Source organism: Solenopsis invicta, chromosome 4 (genome assembly GCF_016802725.1).
Source record: "Solenopsis invicta isolate M01_SB chromosome 4, UNIL_Sinv_3.0, whole genome shotgun sequence".
Lineage (NCBI taxonomy): Eukaryota > Metazoa > Arthropoda > Insecta > Hymenoptera > Formicidae > Solenopsis > Solenopsis invicta.
Window position 1 is genome coordinate 12416882 of NC_052667.1, and position 18406 is coordinate 12435287.

At 33.7% G+C, this 18406-nt stretch overlaps 1 protein-coding gene across 10 annotated transcripts in view; it reads right to left on the minus strand.

The window, feature by feature from the left end:
• The window catches only part of LOC105196676 (potassium voltage-gated channel protein Shab), a 747097-nt gene that overhangs the window by 262958 nt on the left and 465733 nt on the right, over positions 1-18406 (minus strand). For all 10 annotated transcript variants that reach the window (XR_005574686.1, XR_005574687.1, XR_005574685.1 and 7 more), the window contains one exon: positions 13788-14003. Coding sequence is in view for 7 of the 10 variants with exons in the window: in XM_039448786.1 (XP_039304720.1) it covers positions 13788-14003 (216 nt within the window). In the remaining 3 variants the exon portion in view is untranslated. The remainder of the gene's footprint in view (positions 1-13787; positions 14004-18406) is intronic.

Sequence of the window (18406 nt, forward strand, 5' to 3'; positions counted from 1 at the left end):
GAGAAAATTTTAATTAAATACAAGACAGTTGTGAAAGTTCAACTTGGAGATTATTCTGTAGAGATTCCAATGTTAATTGCTGACATTAGTGATGATTGTATTTTAGGAGTAGATTTTCTTAAAATCGTGAATTTAAAAAATGTATTTGATTCCGCTTTTGGAACTCAATTTTTATCTAGTGAAAAAAATATTTTAAGATGTTCTCGTATGGAAAGTTTTTCCAGGGAAGTTCCTGATATTTTGAAAGAGCTTTTTATTAAGGATTCAGAAAATTTGGAGGAAAATCAGAAAGAAATTTTTGCGAAATTTTTGATTGAATTTCAGGATGTATTTTCTGATGAAATTGTTGCAGGGAATTGTGATATTGTTGAACATGTCATTAATGTAAAAGATTCTTCCCCAATAAAACAGACACCTCGACGGATTCCAATTCATTTGCGAGAAGAGGTAAAAAAAATTATTCAGGATATGAAGGAACATGGAGTTATTAGAGAATCTCGAAGTCCCTGGGTTTCTCCGGCGGTCTTGGTAAAAAAGAAAGATGGAACTATCAGATTTTGTGTGGATTATAGGAAATTAAATGATGTTACTAAAAAAGATTCTTTTCCGTTACCGAGGATTGATGACATCTTTGATTAATTAACAGGTAACGATTGGTTTTCCTCTTTAGACTTAAAAAGCGGCTATTGGCAAATAAAAATTTCTTCAAAAGATAAAGAAAGGACTGCCTTTTCTATCGGTAATGGTCTTTGGGAATTTAATGTGATGCCTTTTGGATTGTGTAACACCCCTGCGACTTTCGAAAGATTAATGGAGAAGATTTTGCAAAATTTATTATCAAAGATTTGTTTAATTTACCTCGATGATGTTATTGTATTCGGCAAAAATTTTGAAGAAATGTTGGAAAACATGAGAAAGGTGTTTCTTCGAATTCGCTCCGCGAACTTAAAGATTAATCCTAAAAAATGTGTTCTTTTTGGAAGAAAAATTAAATACTTAGGTCACATTGTATCAGTTGAGGGCGTTACAACGGATCCAGAAAAGATTGCAACTGTAAGAGATTGGCCAATTCCGCATAATAAAAAGCATATTCGTAGTTTTTTAGGGTTTTGCTCATATTATCGTAGATTTGTTAAAGAATTTTCGTCTATAGCTAAACCGTTATATGCTTTAACTGAAAATCAAGTAAAATTCTTTTGGGATGAGGAATGTCAGAGAGCTTTTGATAAGCTGAAACTGGCATTAACATCGTCTGCCATTCTTTCTTTTCCAAAGGGAGACGGGGAATTTGTTTTAGATACTGACGCTTCAAATGTAGGAATTGGCGCAGTCTTGTCACAAAAGCAAGGTGAAGAAGAAAAAGTCATTGCTTATTTTAGTCGAGTATTTTCCAAAGCTGAAAGGAATTATTGTACAACGCGTCGAGAATTGTTAGCTATTGTTGATTCTATAAAAACTTTTCGTCATTATCTTTACGGACGGAAATTTACAGTCCGAACGGACCATATTTCTCTAAAATGGTTAATGTCCTTTAAAGATTTAGAAGGACAGCTAGCCCGTTGGATGGAAAGGCTTCAGCAATATGAATTTGAAGATCCATCGGAAAGGTCAATATCATAAAAACGCTGACAGTCTTTCTCGACGACTGTGTGAAGATTACGGGTGTCAATATTGTGCTAAGGTGGAAATGAGAAGTAGCTTATTAGAGGAAGGGATTGTAAGACGTCTTATTTTGGAAGGAGAAAACTTAGAAGAGTAGCAAAAAGATCAAAAAGAAGATCCTAGCATTTCGTTCATCTATCAAAACAAAGTCTCAGGAGAACGACCCTCGTGGACAGAGGTTGCTTCTAAAGATGCTTCTTGTAAAATCTATTGGTCATATTGGGATGCACTTGTTTTGAGAAATGGTATTCTTTATAAGAAATGGGAGTCTCCAAATTTGAAATCAAAAGTTTTGCAACTAGTTGTTCCGCGTACGCATATTAGACGAATTTTAGAAGAAGCGCACGATTCTTCTACTGGAGGTCACTTTGGGGTTAATAAAACTCTGGAGAAAATTCGTAAAAGATTTTTCTGGGCTACGTGTAAACAAGATGTTGAAGAATGGTGTAGAACTTGTAGAATTTGTGTTTCTAAAAAGGGTCCTTCCGGAAAAGGAAAATCTCCCTTACAAATTTATAATGTAGGAGCTCCATTCGAGAGAATACAAATGGATATACTTGGGCCTCTTCCTCCAACTTCTTCTGGAAATAAGTATTTGCTCGTTATCGTTGATTGTTTTTCCAAGTGGGTAGAAGCCTTTCCACTTAAGAATATTAGGACTAATACGATAGCAGAGATTTTAGTCAAAGAAGTTATTTCTAGACATGGAGTTCCTTTAGAAATTCATACCGATCAAGGAAGGAATTTTGAATCTAAAGTGTTTTTGGAATTAATGCGTATACTTGGAATTAGGAAAACAAGGACGACTCCCTTACATCCTCAGTCTGATGGACAGGTAGAGCGCCAACATCAGACTATAATTAGTTATTTATCAAAATTTATTTCCGAGAATCAACAGGATTGGGATCATTGGGTTCCAATGTTTCTTCTAGCGTAGAGATCTTCAAAACATGAAACCACTGGTGTAACTCCTGCTGAGTTATATTTTGCCCGAGATTTAAGACTTCCTTTAGATTTGTTACGAGGAAGTCCTCCAGAATTTGAAAAAAATTCTGATGAAGATTATGTTAGAGGGTTAAGAAAAAAGTTGGAATCGATACATAATGACGTTAGGGAACGAATGGATTTAAGGTCTACTCGAGTGAAAAACAGGTATGATCGAGGGGTTAAGCAAATTCTTTTTCAGAAAGGGCAAAAGGTTTGGTTGTTTAATCCTCGAAGAGTTAAAGGGAAAGCTCCTAAGTTACAAAGAAATTGGGAGGGTCCTTATAAGATAATGAGGAAACTTAGCGAAGTGGTATTCTGTATCCAGAAATCATTGAGACATAGGAAAAAAGTGGTTCATGCGGATAGGTTAGCACCGTATTTGGAAAGGCAATTGGAGTAAGAATAGAAAATCAGAGCCCGCAAAATTTATTTATTGTTGATTTGGAAGTGACACAGACTACGCTTAAAGTCCCCGTGACAGGAGATTATCATAAGATTCAGCATTTTAGAAGACAACACTCGGTAACCCATAACTGAGATCCGGGGTTGAACAAATGGGTTTGTCTTACAAATGGGTCTCAGAATTGGACGACGCTCGGTAACCTGTGGCAGGAGCCCAGGGTAGAGCAGGAAATCGTCATTTTGGTTTGAATCGTGGGTGTTGAGTTACCCAAAGTAAAAAACTGGGGTAGGAAAAAACATCTAGACATTTTCTTTTTCTCCTAAAAAAGTGTGAGTTTTGGAATAATGCGAGCGACGCTCGGTAACCCGTGTCAGTGACCCGGGGTAGAGTAGCAAGTCGTCGTGTTTTTCTAGAAATCTTCACCTTGGGAGATGAGTTCATAGGATGTCTGACTAAAGCTTTTTCTTTTCAGAGTTCTGTTATTTACAAAAGAATACTTGTCGGATTTTGTTTTTCATTTCAGTTCTAAGGCTCCTTTGAGATGATGTACATCGTATAGAGAGTCACTGAAATATTTCTTGTTCTTAAGAAGACCGTCTCGCCCCGGTGTTTTTGATTCAAGGTTTTCCCGCGGGCCTTAGGGCAAATGCCGAGACGGGGACTTGGGGAGCCTTTATGGCGATGAGTCCTTGGAAAATGTAGTCTTCTCCTCCCCCTTGTCCGAAAAACGAAGAGACAAGCGCACAAGCTAGAAATTGAAGAGCTTTTGGAAATCCTTGGCGTTAGTTGTCGGGACGACAACCTTGAAGAAGGGGGATAGTGTTACGAGCCGAGCCGTCCCTGCGAAGCGAGTTCGAGCTGCGGTGTGAATAAGGCCGTGAAGCGTTCTCCTTGACAACGGCCTTGTTTATTAAAAAAATGAGCTGTCTTTGATTTTGGAGTTTGGTGTATGATGATATGGTCGTGTTTGGTGGTTAACTATTAAAGTGATTTTGTGTTTGATAAAGAAGTCTAGTTCTTTTCCGGAGTGAGAGCGCGAGTAAACAAGTACCCCTTTTTGCTCGTAACAATAGGTAAGCTCTTTAACGATCACGCGCTTTCCGCGTGCCGCGCGGCTTGCGAGTTAAGGGGGGATCGCGTATGAGATCAAGAATTAATTTTGATAATTTAAAATTTAATATAAAATATAATTTCCAAACAATTGTAACGACCGTACTTCGCGCATGGACGGTTGGCGGTACGGGAACGGGCGCAAAAGGTCGCCTGGAGGAACTAGACGTTATTTTAGGTTGATCTGAAACAAAGAATGTTTATTCAGAACTTAAGATACGGTGAAATCTACATAAGTCTTGTACATATATGGTAGGTAGTACGCAGTACTGTCGGCGGTGAGACAATCCAAAAATCCGGAGACGCGATCGGACGGTAATCAAAACGCGGAGCTTACCTAGTAATAAAAACGCGCGGACGGACGTGACAATAAACTTCGGAAATCTATTTACATGATCGGTGAACGCGGTACGGAAATCTATTTACAGGCTATTTATATAGCGCACCTGCCGCGCGAGACGCGGTTCGTGGAACGGCGTTGGGTTCTTTTCTTGGAACCCCGGCGGCCTTGTTATTGTGGCCGTGAAATCAGTGTGAGACGCGGTGTGCTGTGCGGTAAGCGGGGCGCGGCGCGTACACGGATCCGTGTGTTGACTTCGCTTTTCGCGCGGCCAGTCGCGAGGCGGTTAATACCGCTAATTATCGCCGGAAGACACTCCCTCACGCCAAGTGCGCTTGGTGGAGGCACGGAGCACCATACCCCCGTACGTGAGGTGGCGTCGGACTCGGGAGGCTTAGTAGATGAAAATCGCTTTTTCGTCAAGTGCCTTGACAGGGCCCAAGTTCTTCTTGAGCCCGGTTCGGCGAATCGGGAAACGGAGTCGGGATCGAAGGCGGAATCGGTTGCGAGCTAAGTAGCTTAGCGGAGACCGAGGCGCTCGATCTCAGTAGCAACATAGGAGCTTCTAGTCGACGGATCGGCCAGAAACGGATAAAGTTTCTGCCTCCGGTGAACGTCACCTTATATACCCGAGAATCGTGGCGAGGGGGTGTGCGGCGTGTTACGGCGGAGCGGTCCGGCGGCAGCATCCCCGCCACTTGATCTCGGGTCTCTCGCTTCGGGCCACGCGCGTAGAGCGTGGCTGCGGACGGCGCGGGAACGAGAGCGTCTGCGCGCGGAGATGAGAGCGCGGGAGCGATCGCTCGTTCGCTCCGATGTCGTGTATCTTATGAGGCGCCGTGCGCCGTTAATTGCCGTCCAGCGGGTGTTTGGCCGGACGGCTCGGACGGTTAGGCGGTCCAGGGGGTGGGGGATCGGAAGGCGGTTCGTTACACAATTTTTAAATCGAGTGAGCAGAACTGTAGTGCTGATTTTTCTAAGTTGTTACATAGTGAAAGAATTAGAATTTTTCAACGCGAACTATTTTTTTATCGATCTTGAATTTTCAGAAGACCCTAGCGGTTTTAATTTTTATGGGATTTTAGTATAACGCGAACAGAGCGCAAACTGAGAGCGAGTGTAATATTTTTAGATTGAAATCCATAAGTTTATTAATGCTACTATTTTTAATTGTCCCTTGAAGATAGATGGAATTACCATACATACGAGAGTTGCGAGAAGCGCGCGCCCGCGTGCACCGGTGCCGCGACGAAATTTATTCCGAGATCCTTTAAATATTTATGTAGGTTACAATTCTTGAGTTATCTTAATTTTGATTTGACAGGATGGTAGTGACGATTTTTCCGAATCATTACGTCACCGAAAAGTTTGAATTTTAATATTGTTTCTGGGTGAAACCGATTTTATACTTTGGACGTTTATAACGCTCTTAATTTTCTCGTTTTTTTAATCTCGCGTGCACAGTACGATAGTGGAGTAGGCGTTCTACAAGAGTGTGTGTTGAAGTTCGCAATTTTATTATTTCTACTATAAAAAAACTATTTTTCTTTGTGCCTAAATAAATCTTAAGACTCGGGCGCTTGGTGGCGCAGGCGGAAGCCACGAGGCACGGGAAGACCGCGCCTCGCGAGCGTTGTGGATCGTATACCGCGCATTATTTCCAATTTAATCAAAATTATATTTTAAATAGTGATCTCAGGTTCGCATGTACGGCGCGATAGCACCCAGTACACGCAATCATCACGCGATCACAGGTTTATTATTTTATTATTACTTTTACTGAAAAATGTTACAAAATTTGGGCGGTTATGCGTTGCTATTGTAATTTTAGATTTGAAGTGGTTATTTATGTTACATTATTTTTATATGTCAAAATTTGTTTCTGTAATTTTTTCTAGAAAGTTTAATCGCATTAAATTTACGTTAACAAATGCATGCGGATGATGCGTAAAGTTAAGGAAAAGTTTTGGGCATCAGACGTAACACTTACATTATTTTACACTTTTTAAAATTTTTACTACAAGAGATTATGTTCGGTTAATGAAATAGTAATTCTTAAAACACAAAATGTCAATATACCATGATATGCATTCTTTATTAAAAAAATCTTCAAAATCGTGTAAAATTACATTCCTAATTTCTTTCGTATTTTATTTAAAACTTTACCTTCTCCACCTCCTTTAATTACTTCCTGCTTTTTATTTTTTATTTATTTTACACTCACAATTCTTCCTCCTTTTTTCTTATATTATTTCATGTCTCTTCATTTCTTTACCCTCATTGCACATATTTTAAAATCTTTACTAAAAGAGATAATGTTTGATTAAAGAAATTTTTATTTTTATAACACAAAATTTTATAACACAATATAATATTCAACTATTATTTAAAAAATATTATTTAAAAAAACTATTGAAAACTTTACTAAAATAGATAATATTTCGTTAGAAAAAAATTTTTTTAATTTATAAATATTTACTAAAATTGATAATATTCTATTAAAGAAATTTTTATTTTTTTAACACAAAATATCAAATATCACATGATATTTACCCATTGTTCTATTTAAAAATCTTTAAATCATTACCTTCTACACCTTATTAAATTCCCTTCTCCTTTCTGTATTAGTGCCACTTCTAAACTTTTCTTCCTTCTATTCATTAATTCATTTTTATACTTTTTCTAATCTAACCACACAATAATAATGTTTATACACAAAAGAATATTTTAACAACAATAATGTAATAAATGTTAAACGAAATCGCTATCTAAAAATAAAGTACAACACAAAATATCAATTCTTTCTAAAGATAATTTTTACAATCATAAATAAAGACGTTTAATAAAACTTATCTGAATTAATCATGAAATCCTCCAAAGAAAAAGAAAAATCTTTAGACGCAAGAAACAGAATTAACACAATAAATAAATTTATAATAATTAATTTGATAATATAATAATATTACACTATTAACCTCTTTATGCATGTAACAGTTATTATGTCTATTACTGTCAACACGATCTCCGCTATGACAACCGATCACGAAGTTAACACAGCGATAGAACCCATCAGCACTTTGGAAAAGCGACAACAATAAATTCGATAATTCAAGAATCGATGCAATACATTTTTTCAGAAAGGATAAGCCGGCGCGCAAAATTTAGCATTTTGAAAAAAAACGTTTAAAGTTGTATACCTACGCGCTCCAGCCGCTAAGGCCGACTCACTTTTTTTTTAAATTAACACAAAAGAAAGTTTCTTAAAATTTTTCAATGTTTTTTTTTTTCATATTTTTGAGATAATTTCTCAACAATTTCAGCAAAAAATAAAAAAATGAAAAAAATCGATTTTACACTAGGTTCTTCCTTAAGACGATCTTAAATATAAGAATCGACGATGAATATAGGTTATAGATAATTGCTAAGTTCAACTTAAGTCATACTTAAATTCGACTGTTCGAGCTAGGTCGAAGACTGGGAGGAATGGTAGGCGCGTGCAATCATTCCCCGCACACTGCACGCGGACTGCAAATAGTAGATTTGTTTGAGTTCCTTAAAATACCCAAAAATTTTTGCACTTGAGATGCGATAAATATACAGGGTGTTCCAAAAAATCTGTCTATACCCTCATGGGTTGATAGAGCAAGTGAAATTAAGAAAAAAAGTTCTTTACCATTTTTCAAAATTTGCAATAATTTTCGAGTAATAAAATATTAAAGTCAAACGAATAAAAGCGCGCCGAGAGACAAGCGGTTGCCTAAGACGTAGAATCGCCTATCGCGGTCAAACAGTAGGCGAGACAATGAGTCGCGCGCGGCGAGGGGAAAGATATAGCGTTTTCGATTGGGAAAAAATTAGTGCGCACTCAATTCACGCCAACACTGGACAAGTTCCATGAGTTGCACTGAATAGTACAAATGCAAAAGAACACGCCCAAATTTTCAGTGCAAGTGTCACTTGAGTTAATTATAATAGATCACGCGAAAAAGAAAAAAGTAACCTTGAAAAAGTAATCTCGTGCTCAGTAAGTAATGATTTTTACTATATGTAATTAAATAGTATATAATCATTAAAAAAATGCTATTATATTACATCAAGAAATTAATTATATTTTAAAAAAGGTATAAAATCGATGTACTTGTATAAAAGATATAACACTTACGGTGTCATTATCCATTTTTTTCACACATGCTACATAATTTACAGTTTTTGGAATCATTCTTCTAGTTCGGAAGATTGCAATTATTTTTTCTTCTTCGCTTGAACTAGAAAAAGATTCCAAAAATGTCTCCAAAATATTAAAAAGATCCAAATCCGGATTGCTCATTTTTTCAAATTTGAAACTTTGTTCGTTATTGCTTACAATAATGCACTGATGCTTGCATGCATCCAGTGCACTGAACTGGCACGGTCAAAATATCTCGTGCCACTTAGTGCGCACTGAGTGCGCACTATGCGAGTGTCGTGCGTTCAAACGAAAACGTGACACTAGCCAAGTGCGCATTGGCACTGCCAATCGAACACGCGCCTGACACTGACAAGGGGAGGACCAGGTGAGAGACCCTGGGATTTTGATCCAATTTTTTTATTGCTTGCTTCACAATCCTAAGATCCAGGTTCGCTCCCGGATGTGTGCAATATTTTTTTTTCTTTTTTTTTTTAATAAATGTATTTATTTATCTTGATAATATTAATATAGTATGCAAATTTCTAAAATAGAAAATTTAATTTAATATCATTTTTTAAACTTCAATTTAAATTTAATTTGAAGGGAATTTGAATTCAAGTAATAATATTTGAAATAATAAATAGGTAATAATAATAATAATATATAAATAAAATCTGCAATACTTAAATAATTAACTTTTGTAATAAAAGTATTTACATTCACATTCACAATCAGATGTTTGTTTATTATTCTTCTTTTACGATTAATTATTTTAAAAACTAGAATTTTAAAATTCTGTTAATATTATTTCCAATTAAATTTTAAATTAAACAATTTGAAAATTTAGATACGTTGCCTTTATATGTTATCCATTTCAAATAACTTATACATTATTATTACCTATTTATTATTTCAAATATTATTACTTGAATTCAAATTCCCTTCAAATTAAATTTAAATTGAAGTTTAGAAAATGATATAAAATTAAATTTTCTATTTTAGAAATTTGCATACTATATTAATATCATTAAGATAAATAAATACATTTATAAAAAAAAAAAAAAAATTGCACACATCCGGGAGCAAACCCAGATCTTACGATTGTGGAGCAAGCACCTAACGAACGGAGCCGACTGCACTGGTTGCGAGAACAGTTACCGGGAAGGCTCATATGGCGCGCCGCGATATGGCCAATTTTCACAAATTTATTATTTCGAAACTAAGGCCTATTCGATGAAACGCCAGGAGAGGTAAACTTTTTTTTCGTCTCCAGAATAACTAAAAAAATTGGAATCAAAATCCCAGGGTCTCTCACCTGGTCCTCCCCTTGTGAGTGCAGCCAGTGCATCCTAATCGAAAACGCTAATAGTTTCGCACCGCCGCGGCGCCGCTCCCTCATATTTTTGCATCGCGACGAGGCATGCGTCAAGGATATACCATACACTCGCAATCACGATTATTAAGAATTTTGTTCTTTGTAATATTTCTGTCATTTTTTTTAGCAAAAAACGAAAAGTTAAATAATGTAACTTTGCGAATGTAACATCACACCTCTCTCTCTAAAGTACAATAACACAATAAATATTACCTCTTTAAAAAATAGTTCTAATCAATACTATTCAAATCTTATCATGTGTAATTTCAAGAACACAATTTTAACTATTTCTATTTCTTTACACTTTTCATATTAAACACTGTAAGATACTCGGATAAATAGCATCATGCTGATTATAATTTGTCACAGCTCTAACGACAGTTTTAATTAGAAATATTTACGTAATAATATAGCACATTGTTATTGACAATGTAAATAATGTCATTAAATGTAATTTATTACATTATTATAAAAAAAATATAAAGTCTAACATTAAGAAATATGTTGCTGCTGTAATTGTGCTTAAATTGATGATTGTAGAGCGAAATTCTTTTAGAACTACGATAAATAATCCGCACCACATTTTCTCCGAATATTGTGCCGTGTTTAAAAGTATAAAGAAAGTAATAGTTTATACTTATTTTTTAAATTACACAATGGTGAGACTCAAAAATCATCAATTTAAGCACAATTACAGCAGCAACATATTTTTTAATGTTAGACTTAATATATTTTTTATAATAACGTATTAAATTACATTTAATGACATTACTTACATTACGTAAATATTTCTAATCAAAACTGTCGTTAGAACTGTGATAAATTATAATCAGCATGATGCTATTTATCCAAGTATCTTACAGTGTTTAATATGAAAAGTGTAAAGAAGTGGAAATAGTTAAATTTGTATTCTTGAAATTACACGTGGTGAGATTCGAATAGTATTGATTAGAACTATTTTTTAAAGAGATAATATTTACTGTGTTATTGTACACAGTAAAAAATAAAATGTCCCAGAAAGTCCACTCTAAATTTTAAGTTAAAATAACTCAAAAGTTAAGATAAAATAACTCTTATTTTAAGTTATTCAGTTAAAACAAAAGTTATTTTAACTTAACTTTTGAGTTACTTTAACTTAAAATTTAGAGTGGACTTTCTGGAACATACAAAAGTGTTAAATTAGTATTTTATTTTTTACAGTGTACTTTAGAGAGAGAGGTGTGATGTTACATTCGCAAAGTTACATTACTTAATTTTTTGTTGTTTACTATAAAGATACTAGAAATATTAAAGAACAAAATTCTTAATAATCGTGATCGCGAGTGTATATCTTTGACGCATGCCTCGGCGCATGCGAAAACATGAGGGAGCGGCGCCGTGGCAGTGCGAAGCTATCCTTCTCGTCGCCACGTGCGACTCATCGTCTCGCCTACTGTCTGACCGCGATAGGAGGTCCAACGGCTCAGGAAAACGACCGCTTGTCTATCCGCGCGCTCTTATTTGTTTGACTTTAATATTTTATTATTTGAAAATTATTGCTAATTTTGAAAAATGATAAAGAACTTTTCTTCTCATCGTCAGTTTCACTTGTTCTATCAACCCATGAGGGTATAAGTAGATTTTCTGGGTCACCCTGTATATTCAACCGTAAGAAAGAAAGACACAACGAAGAAATTAATTCAAAAAAGGCATCAACATGAACAGGCCTCATGCCCGTATTGGTATCGCTGGGTTGTTTAATTTGACAACTACTAATCATGGGCCGAGTTTTGTAAAGCGCATGTTAGTCATCAAATGTAAAACGAGCATAAAATGACGTATCATACGTTTTATCAAATATAGTATTAATAAATATTAACCCTTTTCCCCCTGAAAAATCTGTAAAGAAATTATTGCGAAAAATATCATCTCAGTCAGGATTCGAACCTGGGACCTCCCGAATCTCCGGTACGGGTGTTTGAGCACTCAACCACTAAAGCTGTGATGATATTTCTCGTAATAATCGACTATGAGTTAGAACGCTTTCAAAGGCAGCGTTACTTTAAAGTAATAGAGAGAGATATTTTGACCGTTTTTGTATCAACACAAATTAAACAAGAATGCCTACTACGGTCGTAGCTAGGTCTTCGTGCTTGTATTGTCTATGTGATTTTATATACTTTCCTCAAGTTCAATGAATTGAGCGCCAAATTAATTTTTAGTCATAACACAATTCTAAATTGAACGAGATTTCTTTACAGTTTTTTCAGGAGGAAAAAAGGTTAATATTTAATAATACGTAATATTGCTTAATCTCAACAATACAAGCACGAAAACCTAGCTACAACCGTAGTAGGCATTCTTGTTCAATTTGTGATAAAATTTATTATTTAATAAAAGATCAATCCTATAAAGCAAAAGATGTCAATGACTCGGGATTTCGAAAATAAAAGAGCTTGCTTTTATTAAATTGGAAAATTATATTCCACATTTAAGTATGCAATTAAATATAAATTTAGTATTAAGATTAATCGTTATGTAGAAAAATGTAAATATTATAATAATGTAAATAGTAATGTTGTAAACAGTGAAGAAAAAGGATTGCACATAGTGTAAATATGTTCCTGACGTAGGGGCCATGTCCTGTAATAAGATGATACCTCCACGTGGTACAGGATAAATAACGCAAAATTACCTTCCTATATGTACGTTTTCTATTGTCACAAAAGGTAAGCAAAGATTTTGATACAGTAAAAAAACTACACTAAGGTCATTAAAGAAAGCATAATATACTTTTCTTTGTTTTATCATACCGTATAAATAATACAATTTTAAATTATTGCGATAAAGTTTCGAAACTTATGTGTTGCCGTATTAGATCTGCTATTTTCAATCGAACAATTGTAAGTATACAGCAGTAATCAGAGACTTACAAAACCATCAGATATCGATGTTCAGGTTATTTATACGCATTTTTTAAATTCTTGTCTTTTATATTAAATCCGCCAATTTGATTTATTTATTTTTGAAATTAGTGACCAAGAAAACTATACACAACATGATCTCGTATAATTTTATAACTTCTTGAACTTTATTTGATAACTTTTTAACAAATGGTCAAAAATTAATTTTTCAAAAAAAGACTTAAACTAGAAACATAGAGCTAATTTGTCTAACAAATCAAATATTTTGTAAGATTTTTTGTTTTGTAATTATTTTGTCTTATATTTTGAAATTTATCATTTTTTTTACAATTTTTCACGATTTTTTCAAAATTTTTTGTTTACGATTTGCATAAAACATTTATATAAGATGAGAAAAAAATATTTTCTGTATTGTGGGAACATTTTTGCGTAAAATGCTGTAAAGCTGACCTTGCTATTATATTTTCTTTAATCACAAAAAATTTATAAAAAAGTCAAATTTAAAAAAGCTGTTTTTGCAATTATTTAAAAAATAAAAGTTGATGGAAAAAAATGGACGACGTAGTCATTTTCAACGCATCAAAATTCTATAGAAACGTCATTTAAAGTTTAAAGCACAAGACCCCCCCCCCCCAATTTTGTAGACCTGTGTAATTTATTTATTAGTTACAGATGCTTACAAAATCGAAAAGTCTTTTTTATTCAATTATAAATAACTTTTCTACAAATATTGTAGACAATTTTTATGAAATAATAATGAATTAAAAAAAGGTAACCCTATTTTTCAAAATGTAAAAAACGAAATTACGAAAATGTATACAAATTTTTAAAAGACTTACTTGTTGGATTCTAATTTTCCTATGTTTGGGCATCATATCATTTAGATTAGCTTTACTGGCCTCTTTCAGAGATTCAGCGCTAAATGATGTATCAATGATTATGCTTCGGTTGACCTCACCAGAAATAGATTTTTTCATCTGACTAGTTCTACATTTCTCCGTTGCTTCCAAAGGATTTATGTAAAGATTGCTCTCTGCTTCATCAGTCAAATCACCCTGCGAAAATAAAAGATTTAAAAATGGATTATTTCAGTTTAATTTTACGACTTTGAAATGTAAATTTGTCATAGAAAAGGCACATTTTTGCATGTATATAAACATTATATCTAGTAATAATAACCTTACCAAAATAAAAAGTACAAGTTAAATACAAATAAAGATATTTAAATTGTAAAAATAAATAATCAAAAGCAGATTTTAGTGCTCAATGATTTGATCTCTTAGAGAATTAGATCAAATCCGTGCCAAGATAATATTTTTCGTAAGATATTCTTTAGTTTTTGGAATAGAAGATGACAGTAAAGATGTTTAGTGGCATCAAAAATTATTAAATTGATTAACAATTTAATTTTATATCACATTTTTTGTTTTACTTATTAACTGCGTTTTAAAGTCTGGTGAACATATGGCATGCAGTTGGGGAAACTTGTAAATGATTATATTCACCTAAAAAATTATTATTGAGCACTAAGATCCGCTTTTGACTGCTTAGTCATTTTCTAGTTAACATTCTTTTAGTTAACTGTATTGATACAAAAAATGTGTAAAATGTTTACGTCATTAAATAAAAAAACTAACTGTTCAAAAATAAGTATAAGGCGAGAGGATAACCACTCAAAAAGTAAACCGGACTTTGGATTTCAAGACTTCACTGGACTGGACTACATGAATTTCATTGAACTACGTCAACTTCATCGGACTACGTCGGACTTCATCAAACTTCATCGGACTTTATTGGACTTCACGAACTTCGCGGAATTCAGACTTCATTGGATTATATTGGACTTTGCCGGACTTCATTAGACTTTGCAAACTTCATGGACTTTATCTGATACGTTGGACTTTATTAGTCTACGTCAGACTTCATCGGACTTTATTGGACTTTACATACTTTGCAAACTTTGGATTTTATCGGATTACACCGGACTTTGCCGGACTTCATCGGACTTTATCGAACTGTCCCGGACTTCATCGGACTTCACCGGATTTCAAGGAATTTAATGGACTTCTAGCGGGTTGTACACCGCATTCAAAAGTGGTTATCCCCTCGGTAAAAGAAATCTAATGTGTAAGAAAACACTTATAAAAAAATCAATCTCTTATTTTCGTCTATATTTCAATATATTTAGCTTATTACAATTGGAGTGGAGCACTTGTGTGTTCTTCTGTGAATAGAAAAGTTCTCACTTTGAAATTTTTTTAAACAAATAACAATGATTTATTATTCAAATTACAACAAACCGCCCTGTTGCCATCCCTTGGACTGTCCATCGTCTCACGCTGTTCGGCCGAATATCTGCCGGACAGCAGCAACAAAGCGCAACGCCCCGATATCTTTCTACGTTTGCGCGCGTTTGAACAAAACAACCGCGCGACAGCAATCTCAGTGCGCACGCGTAGTCGTCGCCAATCTCGAACGTTCGAGAGTACGCCGCTTCTGCGTGTCCGATCTCGAGTGGCGGAGATGCTGGCTCCGCTGAGCCTCCGACCGTTCCCCAAGCATCCCCCGACCACCGAGCTTGGGTATATATCCGAGAGCGTGCCTCTCGTGGTTCTCTTCTCCTGATTCGCTCCGACCAGAAGAAGCCACACAGGTCCAGAAACGGAGTCAAGCGCCTTGGCTTCCGTGAAGTACTCTTTGCCGACGACTGCTCCTATCCCGTTTTCCATTGAGTGTCACGGGCTCAAGCAATCTTGGGCTTGGTTAAGCAATCTTGACTGCTTGATAGAAATCAGGTTTTAACTCCTGCTCTTAGCAATGCTCCACGACAAGGGGTGCAGGTATTATATGCCTCTACTAACAAGGAAACACAGGGAAGTGTCCGCCTCAGATTAAAACGAGTTTTTAATATGTTGTAGTACAGATAAAAATAAGGGACACGTATTTTTTTATACGTGCCCATACGCACTTTAAGGGGGTGAAACACCCCTTTGAAGAAAATCGGTTTTTTTCTTTCGAAGTGTATGCCGTCGAAACTATAAGAGATAGAAAAAAATGTTTTAAATGAAAGTTGAATGGCTCGAAGAGTAATTTATGACAGCGGAAAAAAAATTTTTTTTTTTTAATTTTTTTAAATACTTTTCCCCACCACTTACCTATTTTTTTTCAAAATTTTTATTTTTTTTATAAGCAAAATAAAGCTTATTTTATTACGAATTCAACGGTATATGATAAAGTTACGATACAACATTCCCATTTTCCAAAAATAATTAAAAGTCTCTCGATACGCACGGTACGCGCACCCGTCCGCGCGTTCGTGCGCTACAAAAGTGACTCCCTTCGATTTTGACGTGCCTTTAATATGTTGTACAGATTAAAATAAGGGACACGTATTTTTTACACGTGTCCTAATACACTTTTAAGGGTGAAACACTCCTTTGAAGAAAATCGGGTTTTTTCTTTCGAAGCGTGTATCGTCGAAACTATAAGAGATAATAAAAAAAAAACTCCCGACTGCTGCCAAAAGTTGGTTTAATAACAAAAATTAAAAAGTTTAAGATTAAAAATTAATTAATAACAAAAAAAATTAAAAATTTAAAAAACAATTTAAAAAATTATAAAGTTAATTAAAATTAAATAAAAATTAAAAAATTAAAAAGTTAATTACAAAAATTACAAAAATAAGAAAAAACCAACAAATTAATAAAAATTAACTAAATTAACAAATTTAGAAAAATTAGAAGTAAAAAACAAATTAATATAAAAACAGAAAAACAACAAAACTAAAAAATAATAATAAAAAGATTGCTTTAAAAAATTTGAAATAAAAATTAATTAAACAATTAAAATAACAACAAAAAATAAAACTACGGATACTAAAAAATAGTTTTAAAAGTTTGAAATAAAAATTAATTAAAGCAAATACTAACACTTGACATTTTAAATGCTAATTATATTTTTAGCACATTATTGTACCAATTAAAAATTAAAATTGAAATTTACACTTTGTTTAATAAAATACTTTTTTTTTCAATAATAAATTGTACTTAACTAGCAGTCGGGAGACGCCACGCTAATTAATAAATATAACATTACATTATATTCTGAATAGTTATAACATTCAGCGTGACGTCTCCCGACTGCTGGTTAAGTACAATTTATTATTGAAAATAAAAGTATTTTATTATACAAAGTGTAAATTTCAATTTTAATTTTTAATTGGTACAATAATGTGCTAAAATATAATTAGCATTTAAAATGTCAAGTATTAGTATTTGCTTTAATTAATTTTTATTTCAAACTTTTAAAACTATGTTTTAGTATCCGTAGTTTTATTTCTTGTTATTATTTTAATTGTTTAATTAATTTTTATTTCAAACTTTTTAAAGCAATCTTTTTATTATTATTTTTTAGTTTTGTTGATTTTCTGTTTTTATGTTAATTTGTTTTTTATTTCCAATTTTTTACTAAATTTGTTAATTTAGTTAATTTTTATTAATTTGTTGGTTTTTTCTTATTTTTGTAATTTTCGTAATTAACTTTTTAATTTTTTAATTTTTATTTAATTTTAATTAACTTTATAATTTTTTAAATTGTTTTTTAAATTTTAAATTTTGTTTTGTTATTAATTAATTTCTAATCTTAAACTTTTTAATTCTTGTTATTAAACCAACTTTTGGCAGTCGGGAGTTTTTTTTTTATTATCTCTTATAGTTTCGATGATACACGCTTCGAAAGAAAAAATCCGATTTTCTTCAAAGAGGTGTTTCACCCTTAAAAGTGTATTAAGACACGTGTAAAAAATACGTGTCCCTTATTTTAATCTGTACAACATATTAAAAGCACGTCGAAATCGAAGGGAGTCACTTTTGTAGCGCACGAACGCGCGGACGGGTGCGCGTACCGCGTTCGTATCGAGAGATTTTTAATTATTTTTGGAAAATGGGAATGTTGTATCGTAACTTTATCATATACCGTTGAATTCGTAATAAGATAAGCTTTATTTTGCTTATAAAAAAAAATAAAAATTTTGAAAAAAAATAGGTAAGTGGTGGGGAAAAGTATTTAAAAAAATTAAAAAAAAAATTTTTTTTCCGCTGTCATAAATTACTCTTCGAGCCATTCAACTTTCATTTAAAACATTTTTTTCTATCTCTTATAGTTTCGACGGCATACACTTCGAAAGAAAAAAACCGATTTTCTTCAAAGGGGTGTTTCACCCCCTTAAAGTGCGTATGGGCACGTATAAAAAAATACGTGTCCCTTATTTTTATCTGTACTACAACATATTAAAAACTCGTTTTAATCTGAGGCGGACACTTCCCTGTGTTTCCTTGTAAGTACTTTTGGCGTGGACGTTGCCACCCGCCGGAAACATTAGCGGTATTAACCGCCACATGCACAGTAGACAAAAAGGCCCATTTTTGGGAGAAAAGTTGACCGACAGTGCAATTCTTAA